General features: G+C 41.4%; 2 protein-coding genes across 2 annotated transcripts in view; both read right to left on the reverse strand.

The window, feature by feature from the left end:
* Positions 1–4,367: 4,367 nt before the first annotated feature.
* Positions 4,368–11,526, reverse strand: ogfod1 (2-oxoglutarate and iron-dependent oxygenase domain containing 1). Its single transcript, XM_085401314.1, has 13 exons — positions 11,267–11,526; positions 10,100–10,245; positions 9,965–10,011; positions 6,879–6,979; positions 6,686–6,802; positions 6,512–6,603; positions 6,297–6,425; positions 5,687–5,800; positions 5,284–5,363; positions 4,973–5,214; positions 4,765–4,893; positions 4,629–4,687; positions 4,368–4,544 (listed from the first exon to the last, which is right to left on the reverse strand). Exons 1-13 carry the CDS (start codon positions 11,502–11,504, stop codon positions 4,383–4,385), a joined length of 1,656 nt encoding a protein of 551 aa, XP_085257440.1. The 5' UTR covers positions 11,505–11,526; the 3' UTR covers positions 4,368–4,382.
* Positions 11,527–13,648: 2,122 nt separating this feature from the next.
* nudt21 (nudix hydrolase 21) overlaps positions 13,649–18,623 on the reverse strand; it is a 5,526-nt gene continuing 551 nt past the window's right edge. The window contains exons 2-7 of the mRNA XM_085401327.1: positions 17,651–17,851; positions 17,496–17,559; positions 17,326–17,415; positions 16,779–16,854; positions 16,562–16,676; positions 13,649–14,082 (exon numbers count right to left, since the gene is read on the reverse strand). Coding sequence (XP_085257453.1) covers positions 14,061–14,082; positions 16,562–16,676; positions 16,779–16,854; positions 17,326–17,415; positions 17,496–17,559; positions 17,651–17,851 — 568 coding nt within the window. The 3' untranslated portion in view covers positions 13,649–14,060. The remainder of the gene's footprint in view (positions 14,083–16,561; positions 16,677–16,778; positions 16,855–17,325; positions 17,416–17,495; positions 17,560–17,650; positions 17,852–18,623) is intronic.

Here is an 18,623-nt window from a genome sequence, read left to right on the forward strand (position 1 = left end):
GTTTACTGATCTAGACTAATGTTTGTCCATGAAACACTCAACACATAACTAAATTGGTAACAGTGTGACGTGTCGGTACTTCTAACACTTTTGCAGTGGCGTACAAAGAAGCTTTGTTAAACCAACAGAACAAGGAATTCCTATCATTCAGATGCAATGATATAAATGCAAGATATTAATTTCCAACTTAGAGCATGACACTATTGAAGAGTGAACCAGAGATTTAATGTGAACATCTAAAGTGAAAGCTGCATCAAAAGTTACCCCAAGGTTCCTAATAAAAGATTTAATAAATGTGGCATAGTTTCCTTTTTTTTTTTTTTTTTTTTTTTTTTTTCGTTTTTTTTTAAATGACATCAGAAACAGCAGTATGCGACATTACGTGATGGCAGAGCTTCAGTTCATCCTTTGTCATTTTTTTTTTTTTTTTTTTTTTTTTTTTTAATAAATAGGACAGGGGGAATGAATGAGAGAGAGAGGGGGAGAGAAAGAAAGAAAACCAAAGGGGAGAAGAGACGGTGAGAAGGGGGGGGAAGAGAGAGAAAAAAAAAAAACTCCTGGGTCACCTGTATGGAGAAAAAAAAAAAAAAAAAAAAAAACAACAAACAAACAAAAACAAACAGAGGAGACAGCAAACAACAAAGAGCAACATAATAATAGAGAAAACAAAGCACCATCACAATAAACTAGCTAGTCATAGATATCAGTATTTACTAAGTAATAAACGATATTGTGCAGCACGCAAGATAGACAGCGCACAGTGTGCTTTGAGGCAGCAGCCAAGAAAGCTTTAGTCCGCGTCTGTGAATACCCATGTGTGCATACCTGTGTGGATCAGCATGCTTGCATTCCAAAGGTTTCTCCATGTAATGATCTGCTAGGGAGTGTGGGGGGGGCCACAGCCCCGTCCTCCAGGGTGTGAAGCGGGTATGGAGGAGATCAAAACTCCAGACATCCAGAGGCCCCCAGAACACAAGAGACCATGGAAGACCAACAGAGGGGCAGCCGCGCCACTGTCCCAGTAAGAGCTGAGGAGAGTCCCAGATGAGGGCTCGCCCAGCAGCCGCGGAGCAGAAGTCAGGGGGAGTTGCAGTGACGCGCCTGTGAGCTCCGCCGGCCCCCAGCTGCGCCTGAGTGACCGAGCCCTAGGCCGAGAGGCCGGGGGCACCCCACCTCCAAAGGGGCCCGAGCGAGCCCCAGGCCCCAGGCCCCGACAAGCGGCCGCCAAGGAGTGAGCCGGTGTGCACCCGGACGCCCACCCCCAGACACAAAAGAACCACCAACACACCGACACCTGAGGGAGTCCGCCACCGGCAGGGGAAGTGGTGGTGGGTGGAGATAGGCCTCCAAACCTTGGAGGACCTGAGGTGTCCCCAGAGAGGTGGCGTCTGATACCCAACCTGACATATAGACACAGACATACAGGCACACACAGACACAAACATCCATTCCCACCCTCATGCTCTCATATGCACTCACTCCACACTCAACCAACGTGGAGACAGACATAAAGAGACGCTGTACACACAATCACACTCCCCAAGCGTACTCTACAAACCGGGTCTAGGTACCCTTGCCCCTGGAGGGGGGAATTGCACCCAGACCCAGGTGGTGTTACCCTTTTCCCTGCGGTGGGGAGAGGCAGACCACCCCGACTCCGCAGCAGCAGGGAGGCCCCACACCCCAGACCACAGTCGGACGGCCAACTCCTCCTACTAGCCCTCCCGCTCCAGCAGGCCGCAGAGAATGGGGGTGGGAGAAGACTCCAAACCTCCCTCCACCCGCTCATTGTAGTGTTGATGCATATGTGTTCTAAGGTGCAATTAAAACCCAGGAGGGCATGGAGCTACCTGCCAAGGAGCAGCAGGTAAGCGCATAGTCCCTCCTGCTAACCCTCAATGACTAAGTGTATTTAAAATTGAGAGGTGGGCAACGACGTCAGGGGTGAGGTATACACCCTGTGGCATAGTTTCCAATATTTTAGACACAAATCTGCCAGGGGCACAAACAAGGATTCATGTTTTTCTTCAATAAGTTGGATAAAATTGTCAGTCATCAAGCTTCTAAAAGAGTCTATGCACCTATGCGATCTCTGTAACTTAGAAACACATTGGGGCTTAAGAGGTATATAACAGAATGTCATCTGCATAACAGTGATAAGGAATGTCCTTAAAAGCATTCAAAATGTGCTGAAGAGAGAGCAGGTATAACAAAAACAATCAAGGCCTGCAAACTGAGCCTTGTGGCACACATTACATCTGATTGGCAGCATCTTCATTTTTCTGCATGATCCCGAACACACTGCTGATGCAGTAAAAGCATACGTGTATAGAAAACACACAGTGGAACACTATCAGTAATGGACTGGCTTCCACAGAGCCCAAACCTCAACCTTGAAGCAGTGAATTGAAGCAGTGTGGGATCAAACAAAATGGCTTTGAAAGTCCATCAAGAAGCCTGGAGAACTATTCCTGAAGGCTAGTTAAAGAAATGATAATCAGAATCAGAATACTTTAATAATCCCTAAGGAAATTATGTGGGTTACAGTTGCTCCAAGACAATAACAGTAACAGACTAAACTAATTAAATAATACAATATATTACAAAGTTTACAAATAGCACGAGTATATACAAAATTGCTCAATTATAAATATCAAGAATATTACAGAGGTGAAATGTATATGATTGACATTTAACTGTAACCTGTGAAACTTTGTCATTTGTTATTTTACTGTAGAGCATGTGCAAAAGGGTGTAACTATTGCAGTGTGTACTGTGTATTAGATGGAGGAGTTGTACAGGAATGATTTCCTGTGTTGTAAATAAATGGTGGCTTTTTTGGCATCATTAGGGTAAAAAAAACAACAATAATCTAAAATAACCCTTTTAGCAAGTTCTAAGGAACCAGAGTGGTACTCCTCTTCCAGACACAGGCAGGCCACAGATAATAAGATCAGATAAGACCACATAATCGACACAGTTAATCTAAGAACGTTGTGAAAAGTTTATTTTTAGTCATGTTTTTAAAATGTTTTTCTCAAGCAATGCACAACGCTGGGCAACGAGCTTTCATAAATGTTTTATCTCATTTTTTTGTGTGTGTCAGAAGTCTATTTAAACCCTACCATATTAAAAAGGTAACACACAAAAGTGAACAGCCCCCAAAGATTCTCTGTCAGGAAATTTACAATTTGGATTCTTGTACATTTACTCTAGCCAGTCAGGTGAAGGTAACACGCCTAAATGTTGGATGTCCACAAAAAGAAGAATAAGATGAATCAGCTCCCGCATGCTTGACAAGTATAACAGCATGGATACATAAACAGTATAAAAGATTGATAAAGGCACTCTGATGCCATGTGTTGGTTTTGTGAATTCCCGTCCTGAAGCCTCAACATGAGCATTTTCGCAGTCGCCGTCTTATTTTTGAACCATTTTTGAAACAAGCACATGGTGGATTTAACTGTTAAAATGAGGGTTACTGCACAATCACAACTTGTGATTAAGAAGTTGGTATGCTTGTTAATACCCTGCCAGCTAGCATGGTATGCTTGCTGGATTATGCTCCTTTATAACTCTAATAATGACCATAATTCACAAGATGAACTTCATGTTTCATTCTGTATGACCTGAAAATAGCAACTGAGCCCATAAAAGCGTTTACTGAGGTCACAGAGTGAGGGGGGGCGAGGGTCTTTTTCTCATAAATGTGAATACAACCTGAAGTCTTCTTGGAAGCAGAGGAGTCGCCCCCTGCTGACCATTAGAAAGAATGCAGGTTTGAGACACAAGTTGGCATTACTTTTCAGACGCAGTAGCGCCATCATAACTACGGCTTTTCTATTTTAAAAAAAACCGTTTTTGTCAAGTTTTGTTAGGCCTGAATGCAGCCCAGGTGCATACGCTATGCTGGGGACTGGCTCTGAATAAAGCAAGGAGAGCCATTTTCATACTTTTCCAGATTTCTACAACTTTAACAAATAATATAAGTAACTTTTTAAGGTGACCCCTATACCATAAGACTATTACAGAGGCCTGGGTTAAAATGTACACCAAGGTTGTTTTGTGCGTGTCTTTTTCCCAGCTTTTCTGTCCTCTCTCCACTGTCCTATTGCAATAGTGACTAAAAAGCCTAAAAATACACATTTTAAAAAAAAATTCCCCCTTCTTGGAATAACTAAAAAACTGAAGTGTCAGTAACATCACACAAGTCAAAGTAGCTTTGGTTGGCATTACACAGCATGTTGCCCATCATTGGTGGTTAGATCCAACCAAGACTCCATCCCTATATATTTACAAGTGAGAGGAGTGAGTGGAGTTCATCAGCCAGTGTAAATGCCCCCCCCCCCCACACACACACTCTTATGTATTTATATACATATTTATTCATAGTAGACAAAAGAAAAGTCATAAAACTCTCTGCAGGTGGAGCTGCCATCAGGTTCGGAGGTGCTTTTGTGGTTGACGTGTTTGACAAACTTGAGTGTCTCTTTGTCTCTGTAGACGAGTGCGAGGGAATTGTCCTCTGGGTAGACAGTCAGAAGCTGTGAAGAAAGAAAGCGATGATGATGACTGTCGAAGCAACATCCACACATGTGCGATTACATGTCACATTAATCAGCACTCACCTCCTCATCCTCTTCATTAGCGACATAACATGTGAAGCCGCCAAACTCTGACTGCCAGCCTATGAGAGAGAATTAAAAGTTCAGTACAGTCACATTGGTGTCCGACAGTTCGTTCTTCTCCTGGGTGTGAACTCACCGGCACAGCCGAAAGGCAAAACGAGGTCCAGCGCATATTCTGCCCGCGCTGCCTCTCCATCGTGCAACAGGGTGTAGCCGCCATGAGACCATCGACGTACTTCCCCACAGCACAAAGGGGTGCTCGGCTCTGAAAATACACAGAGGTCAAAACACACGAACAGCAGCAGCGGCGGCGGCTGAATGAAAGCACTCACAGCGATGCACACCTTCCTCTCTGCTCACATCTGCTGAGGATGGTTCATTTGACGACCCCGTGGCTTCTCCATCATCTTGCTGCTTTTTATCCTTCTCTTCATCGCCATTATCTTCGTCGTCAGCCGGGCAAAGATAGTGCAATCGAAGGCCAGTGAAGTTGGAGAGGAGCAGGAAGAACGCTTCTGAATGAAGCAGCTCCCAGCATGCACTCACACACTGAGGCAGTGAGTCCAGAGCAGCTGCTTCATAGCGCCTGAAAGCACACAGATTATTAGCCAATCTTAAATACAGAGTGCTACTTTAAAGAGTCAAACATACTCACCTCTTATTGGGTGGACCTCTCTTCTTCCACTCAATCTGAGAGAGCCGAAGTGCTTCACTCACCTCTTTGAACTTCTCCTCCTGAAGACAAACGCATAATCACTCAGCGGAAACAAATGAACACGGGAAAGACACGACACCGGTTCCAGCTCTGCTCTGATGCCTTTTTGAAAAGCAGTGCACACTGGATACTTGGAAATTACCTCATTACTCAGTGTTGTGTAGCTAAAGCTGAGGTACTTTCTGTGTGGAAAAAAAAAACCATGCGTGCTTCATCTGCAAATCATCTGTGAATAAGAATTTCCAGCTTTGGGAATTGCATTTCTATGGTGCAATGTCCGAAAACCGTTCTGAATAAAAAAGCTGCAGTACTGCGTCGGTGGAAAAGAGTTTTTAGAAGTTACCTTGAGAAATCCTTTGAGCTGAATTTCAGAGCTGTCTTCAAAGTTCTCCTGAATCTGCTCTTGATAAGAAATGTCCAAATAGATGGGATTGATCCACTCCAGCAGCACCGTTTCCTGCCACGAACACAAACAGCAAACACATGAGCTGGCAAGGAGGCCGTCCAAGAGAGGAACAATCTGACATTATAAGAAATCAACTGATGCTCACAACTGATTAAAAAAAGCTTACACTGGAGCCTGGAGATAGCTAGATTTGCATACAGAGCTCTCATAACACTATAATGTACACTCACAAGCCACTAGGTACACCAGCTCAACTGCTCGTTAATGCCAGTCAATGGAGGCATGTAAACATGGCAAAGACAACCTGCTGAATTTCAAACTAAGAATCCGAGTAGTCAAAAAGTGGTGATTCAAGGGACTTTGAACATGGCATGACTGTTGGCACCAGATGGGTTTCTCTTAGTCTTTATGCTGAGCTAAGATAACAGATGCCTCCAGCTGTAAATTGATTGAGAATCATGCAAATTATATGTTATATTTATCAAACAAAACGTATAAAATTCTTCTTCTGAAATTTTTTGAGATATTCCCACAAGATAGCACCCACATCTCTCGGTAAGTGCGGATTCCTCTGGACGGGAGCCACTGTGTGGCGAGGAGGACGTTCCAGAGAAGGTCCGTGAAACCAGCCGCTCAGAGACAGCCGACATTTGTCCTGCGACAAAACTTCAGACACCTGAAGAAAAAAGAAACCCCAAACAGTGTAATTTCCAAACGCAGCCTTTTCAAAGAAATAGTAAAAACAAGAATATTTATTCTTACTTGGTGAAAGGAAACTGGAGAAACTTCAAAGAGCACGAGTGTGTTCCAGGAGGGTACGAGTGGCTTCACTATGCTCTGTGGCTGCAAATTACCTGACGACAAAAATGAAATACACACTTCTGTTGTGTAAGAGAATACACGCACGCGCACACGCAAACACAGTGGGACACTCACTGTCTGTTGTGTAAAGATCGAGGGTTCCCCCGTTGCTGCTCTGCCACGGGGGCACAAGATACAAAATGAACGCAACACGCCTCCCCTCCAACTCATCATCGTGGCACAAAAGAACATCTAGAAAGAAGACAGACAGACAATAACTAAAACAGAAACTCACAATGTAACAGTTTTCCTACTGAGCTAATCTCACCTGTATATTCATATTTGGCACAAGAAATATCCACAGTGGGCTCCAGCTCAACCCCCAGAACCTCCCCGAGCCAGGACCGGAAACGCCCAAACAGTGCTGCCCTACAGACAGTGGTACAGAAACGGGCACACTGTGAAAACCTGGCCGTGACCTTTAAACGCCGTTTAAAATTTGTAACTCTCACCACACGGACAGATTGTTTAGCTACCTGAAAGCCCTCTGTGACATTTTGTTAAGACATAAATAATAGATGACCACAGAGGGAGGCCGTTACTGTGTAATTACTGTATTTATTCCCCAGTGCTGCACTTCTTCAGCAGGTAAAGCGCATATACTCACAAATATGTATCCAGCACATGTAAGTGATTCACTGTAGACAGCTTATCATAATTATAAGAAGAAAGCAGCACGTTATTTCTCAAAGAAGAAAGGTTTACACTGGATTGTGCTATTTTGGCTTGTAGTTTGGCCCTGAGTTCTACTCTGCTCCGATGACTTACAGCCTTGTGTTCACTGCCAGCCTCAGCTCTGTAGTAGAAACTAAAGAATAAACCACCTTCCTGCTTTAACAAACAGTCCAAATATTCGCAAGACGTTTCAGTCATCATCACTAAATGTAATATACCAATTACGAGGGCATCTGTAATCTCTGGCTCCACCTGCTGGACCTGATAAATAAACTTCAGAATGTTTCTCATCCTTCCATCAACAGTCCAACAATATCAATATGGAGCTGGATACAAATACAAAAGTACCTCTTTTAGTCTCGGTAAATCTGCGAGCCAACATGAACAATGCCAGGACCCTGAAGGTGGCTCACTTAATGAAGTCCTCATTAATTTTCTTGCTTTGAAGCTCAAAACACCAGCTGTGAAAAGGATCTGTGACTTAAATCTACCTGATGAATTTTGTCCACATCTGCTTTGTGCCACCAAACACAACTCTGACCTGTCAGAGGCCTTTATTCCACAAGACCTCTGACACGAGGTGAGGCCACCATCGATCAGGATGCTCTGTGCGTACGGATACATTTTTATAGCGAGCAGTATTAAGGTTGAGGGTAGGGCTGGGCCATATCATACCGTTCACGGTAATACCGGGATAATGTTGGGCAACGACAAGAAAATGAAATATCGCGATAGAATATGGGTAAAACGCGCATGCGCAGTGCCTTTGTTTTCATACGCACATAGAGAAAAAGGCACGGCGGCGTTGGAGACAAGGGTGAAAGCGGATCGTTGAATGAAACGGATGAACCAGAATTGGTTTGTAAAAATGCTGCAACGACAGTGGTGTGGAACTGGTTTAGCTTGCGTCCGTCAGATACACAACAAAACACTATTTTTGGTTGAGCGTGCTAGCGGACCGTCGTTATTACCGTGTTTTTTGGTAAATACGGCACACTTAAAATCAAACCTTTGATTTTTCTGAAAATCGACAGTGCCCCTTATAATCCCGTGTGCCTTATGTATGAATTCTGGTTGTGTTTACTGACCTCAAAACGATTTTATGTGATACACGGCGCTCGAAAATCTGTCAAATGTTTTAGTGCGACTTTGCTAAGATATGAACCCGCACCGCTTGATGGATTGTTGGAGCATTACGGCTACCGTAGGCAGGAGCCTCGCGGAGTGATACGTACTGTGCTTCAACATATAATACCGTATTGCATGTGTATAAGCTCTTTTTAAGTTTTGTGGATATTATAGATGGTTATGCTGAGGATATGTCGGCCAATTTCCACTGGAAATGCATTTTGGTTAAACTGTCAGCAAGGAATTTGCATTTGCACTGTTACGTTTTTATACAACTTTAATGTAAAAAAACCAGCTGCTTGTTTAAGTGAAAATACATTGATGGGTTTTTTTTTGCACTAATAAAATTGTGGAGTTGTAAAGTATTTTGTCTAGTGTCAATTATATCGTCAGTTATATCGTTATCGTAAATTTTCAAATCTATATCGTGATAAATGACTGAATTCATTTCATTAAGTGCTTTTAAATCTAAACTACGAATCCTTGAGGCCAAGTCCATAACATGTAACTGTTTCAATTAGATTGATTGTCATTTTAACTGACTTTTTTATTTTTATTTGAATTTTATTTTTTATTTTATTTGTATTCTTTCACTTATTGTTGCATGTGTGTTGTTGCTGCCTGCGTTTGAGTAATTTCTGTAACTGTGAGACATCTGCTGCTGCCTATCTTGGCCAGGTCTCCCTTGAAAAAGAGGTTTTTAATCTCAATGGGATCTTCCTGGTTAAATAAAGGTTAATAAATAAATAAATAAATAAATATTTTTGGTCATATCGCCCTGCTCTAGTTGAGGGGTCAGAAAGCACTCGAGTCAATAAGCCTTGGGTACCCAAGTCCAGTTCACCCATTTTCCTTTAGCCACTTTTTTTTTTTTTTTTTTTTTTTTTTAGGCACCAAAACATTTTATGCGCCACGTTGTGATTTGATATTGCTTGTGTTTCACCTTTAAGCACGCCCTTTTCTTTTCATCCACTTCCTTGCCTTCATCCTCTTCTTTTTTCGTCTTCATCTTCTTTGCCTTCTTCTCTGTTTTTGTCCTCTTCATTGTCATTCTTTGCTTTTGCCATTCTCCTTTTTGGATTTTTTTTATCTTCATCTGCCTCCATCTCACTTTAACACACTCTTCTGTCACACCAACCTTCTGCATGTCTTCCTTTGCTACAGTCGTGAACTTCCTCTGTGTTCTACCTCCTTTCCTTTTGCCTGGCAGTTCTTTATTCAACATCCTTCGTCCAGTACGTCCACTACCCCTCCTCTTTGCACATGTCCAAAACCATCTCAGCCTTGCCTCTGTAACTTGGTTTCCAATCCTGTTATAGTCAGGACCCATCTGGGTCACTCCCAGTGAAAATCTTAACATCTTAAACTCTGCCCCCTCCAACTCAGAGCTGGAAGTTCAGTCGTAGTTTTTAAATAATATGACAACAAGAAGACGAGTATAATAAAATGTGAAAAAAATCAAGGCTTCTGATTTTCATAAATGAAAGCTTTCTGCCCATTTGACAGCTCACACACACATATAACACAAATGAATTCAAACTATTTTGTTACCTCAGCCCTGCGATATGTGGCTCTGTTCTTTTCTTCAGATCATCTGACTGTGTGGGGACAACAAAAACAAATAATAAAAAACAAATGATAAGACACTGGAATAAATCAGTGTGAGGATGAATGAAAAAAAAAAACCTGTTTCAATTTATACAGGTCGTTTGATTTTTCATGGAAGTTTAGCTCCAGCAGCTCTTTCTTGAGGTTTTCTGCAAAGGCTTGGCTGCTGATGAAGTTTCTGAAGATGCAGTGAGGGAACGGTTGGCAGTCCAACTCCAGATCGCCTGCACAATAATTACACACACACACACACACACACACAAAGGAAACTGTGTAAACAGCAAAGTTAAGAAATGGGCAAAACAAACGTGGCAAGATTTTCTTTAGAAGAGAGACAGAAACTTAAAATACTACACTGACCACGGCCACTGTCCAAGTGATCGCTGCTTTAATTTCCCGGTCAACTATACATAAATTGCTCGTCGACACGGTGTTTTAAAGCTGGTGAACTAGACCAGAAATCATTGATAACAAAAGAACAATAAATCTTCTTTCTCCGGTACTTTATACCCGCTCAGTTGCAATGCAATTTAACGCTCAACTACAAATCAATGGCTTTTTGATGGTGACCGGCGCGGAATGATGGTCAACTATAAATCGACATTTTCTCGACGTTGTTTTTGTCACCTGGTCGACTACAAATAGATCAAATATCAATGACAAAAAAACAACGGTAAATCAACGTTATTACAACGTCCCTATAGTAAGACCGTCGGTTTACCACAGTATTTCAATGTTGTTACAACAGTGGCATTTCAACCCTGACCATAACATGGAAAATCAACATCAATTCACTGTCGTCTTGCTATCTGGGGGGTCTTTACAATCTGTGAGGGCACAGTTTCAGAACAATGATTAAAGTTTAATTTGGGGGGATGTTTTCTGCCTATATTAGTTATTATAGCAAATGTTAGACAGGAAAGCAGGAAGAGAGGGGGCGTACTGTTGTATTACAAGATACTGATTTGACAACTATGGGGAGAGGGCATGCAGGTCCCCACTCCGGTTATAGTAAAAAATGTTACAGTAGGAACTGTTTCTGTTATGTATTGCAGTGTCCACTATCACGTAGCTCTCTAACGTCAGAGAGGGTTTATTCCAAATTTGCTGCTCCTGATTGAAGCAGATCTCCCAACAAATTCCCGTAAAACACCTATAACAGCCGCGTCAAAGCTGCAGGTTTCTGAAGACTGATTAACAGCTGCAGATAAATATCTGAAGCTGAACTTTGGTCCTCTCACTGACCGTGGCTGTAGGTAGTCTTGCGGCTCCATGCCTCCGTGACGGCTCTCTTCACCTGCTCGTCTTCTACGGCTGCGCAGAGCTCCGCCGGCTCCTCGCGGCTCTCCTTCTCGCTCTTTTTCTTCTTCTTCTTCTTCTTCTCGTCTGTGCTGCTGCACTCGTCCTGTGGTCGTTTGGTGGTGGCCATTACAGAAACCTGACACGAACTTTCAAAACACGCGTGGACATGGCCTCGCACCATGCGTCGCGGATAAATGACGTTATTAACGCTTGTAGTTTGGCCCTGAGTGAAGACTGTCAGGCAGAACTGAACCATGACTATAATATTCACACCAAACTTTTAGGATCTGATTTCAGGGATTTACTTTATTATATTTTTACCTCTTTAGCTTTCGGGTGATTAGGTAATAAATCTATTACAGCAGCCAGGTAAGAAAGCATATTAAAGATATAGCTAGTATTGCTGAACAACTTGTATAAAGACATGGTCAGCCATTTTCAGGGCCACCTCCAAGAGGAAACCTGATGAGGTGAAGCAAGTACACAAATCAAAATAAATGGCCTGTATTTATATAGCGCTTTACTAGTCCCTAAGGACCCCAAAGCGCTTTACACATCCAGTCATCCACCCATTCTCACACACTGTTCACCCATTCACACAAAATAAGTCCGGTTCCTGTTATTTCAAGCGCTTAAGACTATTTAAAAGCAGATCTGGTGCAGACTACATAATTTGGTGCTAACCATAATCTCAAACACATGCCACAAGTTTAAAAACCCTAGAAAAAGAAACTGGGTTGTGGGGCTAAACCTTTATTGACTATGACAAGGATATTCTGTTCAATTAAAACCTGTTGGCTGAGATCTGGGCTAATTAGAATAGAACTCTAACTTAATTTTCAAAATATAAACTTGACCAATACTTTCCAGTATTTTTCAAATATAATGAAAATGAAGTCTCAAATCAAAAAGTCAGTTTTTCCATGATAAAAATGTTATCGAATTAATCGACTACTGTGGGTGGTTCCTGGCTCTTACCATTTATTTAAGCTATGGTGAGGAATTTCCTTAAGTATAAGATGTTTTTGAAGCTTTTTTTAGTGGTTACGATTTTTTCATGCTGTCTAATTCTAGTCGAAAATCCACAGTATTCCCAAAATACATTGTAATGATTTTCCTTTTTTTTTTTTTGGTGTTTTTTTAAAGTGCATGTGTTATAAAACATGTCTCTATAACCTGCACATCCTCTCCTGTCTTTTTATGGCATCCATTTATATTATTATGATTACTCATGTCTGCAGTCACATGAACATCAGAAAGCTGAGCTGTGGGCAAATAATTAGAAATTATCTGAATGAAGGAACAAACACACCGTTTCTGTCAAGTACAACCTGAAAAACGTGTATCCTGATCACTTGTATCAAATAAATACACTATTAAAAAAAAAACACACACACGAGCCCCAGTGGGGCATCAATCCAGCAGGACTGGTATATGCTGGTTTGTGTAAGGAGCACGAGCCAGATAATGACTTTTAGGAAGATACCTGTGCATATACCTTACTAAACTATCAGAACTAGACCTCCGTGAGGATGGTATGAGGGCCTGATGTCCTTTAGTGGGACTGGCTTGATAAATGTAGACCAAAGCACTTCAGAACTGCAGGTCTGCCACTGGGACTCTGATCTCTTCACAGATGAGAGCACATGTGACAGGCATGAAAGAGTCTGGAGAGCCACTCTTTCATGCAAACATAGTTGATGGGAAGATGAGCATTTAGGGAGCCAAAGCTTCCCACCTTCAATCTTTGAAGCACTACAACAGGTTGTTAGTGGGAGACATTGCTCATCATCTCACTGCTGGTGGAAGAAACAAGACAGATGTAGATTTCTATACATTGATTTGCATTAAGCCACATTAGAATTCAGGCACTGGCACTGGAAGGCATTTCATCACTCGGCAGGATCATGATCCTGAAAATAGAGCGGGAAAAGGAAAAAAAAACCCAAAAAAAAAACCCCAAAGAGCTGAAGGGGAAGAGGTGGAGAAACATTCTCGACTGGCTGAGTCAGTCACCTGATCTGAATCCAAATGAGTGCCCAGAGCTGGATGTGGCTGTGGGGAAGCCTAGGAGAGCATCACTGACTGCACAGCATTTTCCCCATACATTAACCACAATGATGCACACATTTCTGTCTGACCTCCTCAAATTAGATCCCAGATTTTAATGGCACCTGCTGTCACTTTACCAGTTTTTGGTTGTTTTTAATTCAGCCTACATCACTAAAATTGCTGACTTCTCCAAAACGTCTTTGATTTGTATTTCTGAACAGCAACAGATGTAATGTAGCATATTATTGAAACTTCAAAAACAAGTCAGACAGACACGGCTGCTCTTTGCACTTTATAAAAAAACGTACTCAAAAGACTGCTTTATTAAAAGAAAATAAAAGAAAACACGGCATTGTTACAGGTTAAAACAACAGGAAACTCAACGTTTCAGCTTGTTTAATCAAACACTGGCCTCCTTCGAGAGGACATAAAATCAGATTTTTAACGCACTGGAATACAAACCTGCAGACTACAACAACTCTTAAGGTTAAAAAGAAACAAAGAAAAAAAAAAAAAGAAGACATTTTCATAGTCTTCTTAAACAGTATAAACACCCCTCCGGTCTGCAGATATACCTGACATGACAAGCATTTGTTTTGTGAAAGATGGTGCTGAGGCGAAGTCTTTTCTCCACACTGCGGGACGCACTCACAGAGACGGCCGCATGTACTTCTGATCATTTGAGTTAGTTGTAGATGAAGTTAAACCTGTAAAAAAACAAAACAAAAAACAAACAGTGATTATTACAAAATCAATGCCAGTTAGACTCATGTTGACAAAGAGCTACTTTGATGATAAGAGCATCTTTTCCAGGACAAATCTGTACATTGCAGAAGGTTTACTACAAAGGAAGTAGCTGTTTTTAACCTGGCTAGAACTAACGTGCTCAGTTATGCTCACAGTTTAGATTTAAAATCCCATCGTCATTTCTTCACAACCCCCCCCCCCAATTTGTCACATGTTTCAGATCAAACTAATTTTAATACTAGACAAAGAGCAAATATAAAATGCAGCTAATAACGCGATGATTTCATGTATTGAGGGAAAGACCAGCTCGATTACATCACAGCAGGACACCGAGGGCCGTTCACATCCGAAGGCTCCCTCGAAAGTGACCTACAAATGTGTCCTCTTCCCGGGCTTTCAAGGATATGCTGAGCGCATCCCTCATAGCCCACCTTATCCCAAGTTTCATTGTGTGCCACCTAGAGCTGGGCGATATATCGAGTTTTTAAAACATATCGATATATTTTTATACGAGATATAAGATGTGACAATATCCTTTATATCGATATAGTCTATGTTACGTTATAATTATAGTTATAGTTATAGCGCGCCTTATGTATGAATTCTGGTTGTGCTTGATGGCCGCGAACTGATTTTATGTGGTACACGGCGCTCAGCAATCTGTCAAAAATGTTTGAGTACGACTTTGGTAAGCTACGGAGCTGCACCGCTTGATAGATTGTCGGCGCATTACGGCTACCGAGGAGCTTCGCGGAGTGATACGTACTGTGCATCAACGTAATATTACCGTATTGTATGTGTATAAGGACCATAAATGGCACCTGTAAGAGACGTGGTTATGAAGCGGATTTCAAACTCCAGGCTGTCAGTCACACAGTAAAACTTGGGAACAGAGCAGCTGTAAAATCTGTCTGTCTTTGTTATTACGCTCAGCGTCTTTTAGTTTACATTTTGACTGCACAATTGTGAGCTCTTTGTTTAGCACAAAAACAACCTTGTTTTCTTTTATTTATGGAGCATTATTATTAAATGAATGCTCATAATTTAATTTTGAGTAATTTTTCATGTACATCTGTGCTGTATGTTAATAAAAGTGCCTGTGTGACATCTGGGACACAGCTTTGACTAAGAACTCTCTTTTTGTTCTTACTTTATGGCTTAAAAAAAAAAAAAAATCGAGATATATATCTTATATCGCCATCCAGCTAAAAAATATCGAGATATGAATTTTGGGTCATATCGCCCAGCCCTAGTGCCACCGGCTGTGGGCTCATCACTACCTGTTAGTGTCATGGTTGCTAGGCAACAGAAGCAGCACACGAGAGGCTAAGCCGCCTCATTTAGCAGCAGCTCTGGTCGGCCTTTGAAGGGCGCAGCCGCTGAATTGGGACGTAGCTATAAGAAACATATGTTCAACCCACTGAGCCATACCTCATCAACACAAGCTAATGAAGCTCCTCTGTAAGGTTGCAGCAGCACAAACTGTGTGCATCACTTTGTCACTGGAATTTGTGTCAAGTTAGTGATGCATAAAAGTTTATACTCGTGCCTTTTACCAAATGGAAATTCCAGCCATTGGGACACAGATTTGAAAATCGATGGGTTACATTTGTAGGCCATTTATCACTGAGAATATTCAGCTCCGTTTACCATGTTATATAAACTATAGGCACTTTGAAGCCTTATTTATTATGGTATAGAAGACTATCATAACTAAACACACCAAGAAACATAAAGTCTTACAGATTGAGAGGTCAAATGTGCAGCTGACACATTAAAGGATCATTATGGTCGCCCGATTGGTTGTTTGGTACACAAACAGTGCCGTGCCATTTATCCTGGCGCTGAGGCCACGGGTGTTTTTAGCTGCAGATGAAACCTTTTCCCAGTGTTTTCCAGAAAGTCTTTTCAAGCTGGTGCAACATCTGAGCTTCTGTACCGATATGCGATTCAAAAGCGGTAAAAACTAACACAAACATGCACTCATCTCTTCAACCACCCCGTAGCAAACATGCAAGGTTACAAAAATTGACATATGCACATCACACTGATGTCACATCTGTTTGTGCACAGCTTGCACAAACAGATGTGACATCACTTTGCGTGGAAGACAATGTTATATAAAGAAAAATGCAGCCGTTAGAGCGCACGGATTGGTAAAATAAATATATTACCTCAAGAATTCAAATACATAATGATCTTCTTGTCTAATTTGCAGGAAAAGTCTTCCATTTTGCTGTTATATGTTTTATCACCTGTTGTGTTGATAATGTCTCTGATCGGAGTGCAAACTTTGTGCACACTGCCAGCGACCAGAAAGAAACCCTGCTATGTAATTTCACAGCGCATCCCTCTGCTCTGAGGAATCCCTGCATCACTCGAAAACATTGCAGTTCTACTATTTTCTGTCCAAACGCATGCAAAAGTTCTGAACATTACCTGCTCAGCAGCTGTGGTAGACTGGAAATGATCGGTCCATATCCAGGAGCGTTGTCATACAGTTCAAACAACGGTGCAGCCACCAGTTTATAGTTTTTGGGCACAGCAAACAGTGCTGTACAAACATCAAACACAGATTTCAGAAACAACCAAAGAGACTCATCTAAGTCTTTACTTATTTTAATTAAGCATCAAAGAAATTTTGAGATACACTGACCTTTTTCCTGCAACTGGACCAGGAACAGCTTCTTATGCTCTTTAGGTTTAGTGATGTGAGCTGGAATATAGGGATACTGCAGGGCAAAAACTTCAGATTAGTTCACATCAAGATGTAGATGTGACAATATCCAACATGACTGATATAAAAATGAATCTAATATTAATTTCAGTCATTCTGTTGAACTGTCCTTCTTCCAGGGTGGGGTGATTGTAATGCATACATCTGTTGATATGCAGTGAAGTTGAAGAATTTGGAGGTGGTCCTCTTTCTTCATCATTTCATCCACTTTGCACAGTGTAGCAGTACCACTGCAAACTTCTGACAACTGTATGTATATTCTTGGATGTAGAGCAGTGTTTAAATTGAGCCTAATGTTTATTCCAAGTTTCTTCCTCACAGTAAGAATTACATGGCTCTGTACTCAGTATAGGCTAATACCTGAAGCCAAGGTATCTGTATCAGATCAGATCTGGAAAAGGTTGGCTTGATGCATCCCTAGTTAAAGTATCATAAATATCCTTCTGATCATCTTCTTTGTACTGACCTGTGGAGGCTCAAAGTTGGGACGCCACCAGTTACCAATACAATCATCGATCACCCAGTCCTGCTTCACACCATCCTGCCGTCCAAGGATCTAACAACAAATTTGAAGTTAATGCACACAGAATCAAAACAGCCGGCACAATGACACTAAGCTCAAAGTTTGGTAGCTACCTCGGTCATCAGGCGCTTCAGACCCTCCACCTCATCTTCCCCAGGGTTCAACTCTCCACCAGGCCTGCAGCAGAGAAGCAAACTGTGAGGCACCCGTGCAGGAAAAACTACCTCAGTTTGTTCACACAGTAGAGCTCTGAACATCAGACACTCACAGTTTAAAGAAAGTTGTGCCCAGCTGCAGGAGTAAAACATGAGGCAGTCTGTGTTCATGGACAATGAGGACACCCTCCACTGTCCTCCGCATCCCCATCTTATCAAACTCTTCCCGCATCCGCTGGAACCGGGCTGCCACCGAGCTGTCCTTCTCATACAGTGGCTCCTTGGTACCGAATGTGTAGTTGGTGAGGGGGTATCTGACAGGAAAACACACAAGAAGGCATTTCAGCATAAATGGAGATACCCACAGCGGGGTACACACACACACACACACAGAAAGCTGTGGGAGACATTAGAATGAATAATAAAGAATTTTTTAATCTATGGCTATAACAAAAAGGTTTTTCTCAAGAAAATAACTGGTTTTATTTAATTATTCAGGGCTGTTCACATTTGTTCATTAAACAGTTAAAACCCAGATTTTATCCATGTTTAAAAAGTAAAAGCACCCCAAAAAATTTCATTTCACTGCTTAATTCAGGCTTTCAGCTGCCACAATCAACCTGATTAAGTCCCTAGTTTGTTTGTTTGTTCCCTTATTTTTTGTAAAAACATGTTTAAAAAAAAAAAAAAAACATGGAGTATTTATCAAATTCTTTTTTTTCTTAGAAATATTTATTTTCTGAAAAAAAATCATAATTGGAGAAAAATGTCAGATTAATTAATTAGAGCTGACTAATTGGTTATTTTCTTGATTGACGGATGATTTCAAACGTTAATAAACAAAGAGCCCTTTTTTTCAGAGCCCTTGTGAATTTGAGATATTTCTTTTAACCTTCATAAATTCTTAGAAATTCCTTAATATTATTTGAATGTAATTTTGTAAATTTTCTTAATATTCTAAGTGACTTAGTTACCTGTCAGGCAGCTTTATGGCAATCACATTTAAATCACGTCTCGTTTCCAACACTGATAATGGGAATAATTAGTTACACCTGTAACTAAAAATCTACATTTCTAATCTACGTT

Source organism: Rhamphochromis longiceps, linkage group LG1, assembly GCF_057381845.1.
Source record: "Rhamphochromis longiceps isolate RC_006_pf linkage group LG1, R_longiceps_female_GT1.1, whole genome shotgun sequence".
Taxonomy (NCBI): Eukaryota; Metazoa; Chordata; class Actinopteri; order Cichliformes; family Cichlidae; genus Rhamphochromis; species Rhamphochromis longiceps.

Coding starts and splice junctions, on each gene's coding strand:
- ogfod1 (XM_085401314.1), bottom strand. CDS start 11,504: ATGGTGCGAGGCCATGTCCACGCGTGTTTTGAAAGTTCGTGTCAGGTT. Junction 6,980..9,964: donor CCACATATCGCAGGGCTGAG/GTAACAAAATAG, acceptor CACTGTCTGTAG/GGCAGCACTGTTTGGGCGTT. Junction 5,364..5,686: donor AGCTCAAAGGATTTCTCAAG/GTAACTTCTAAA, acceptor GTTTGTCTTCAG/GAGGAGAAGTTCAAAGAGGT.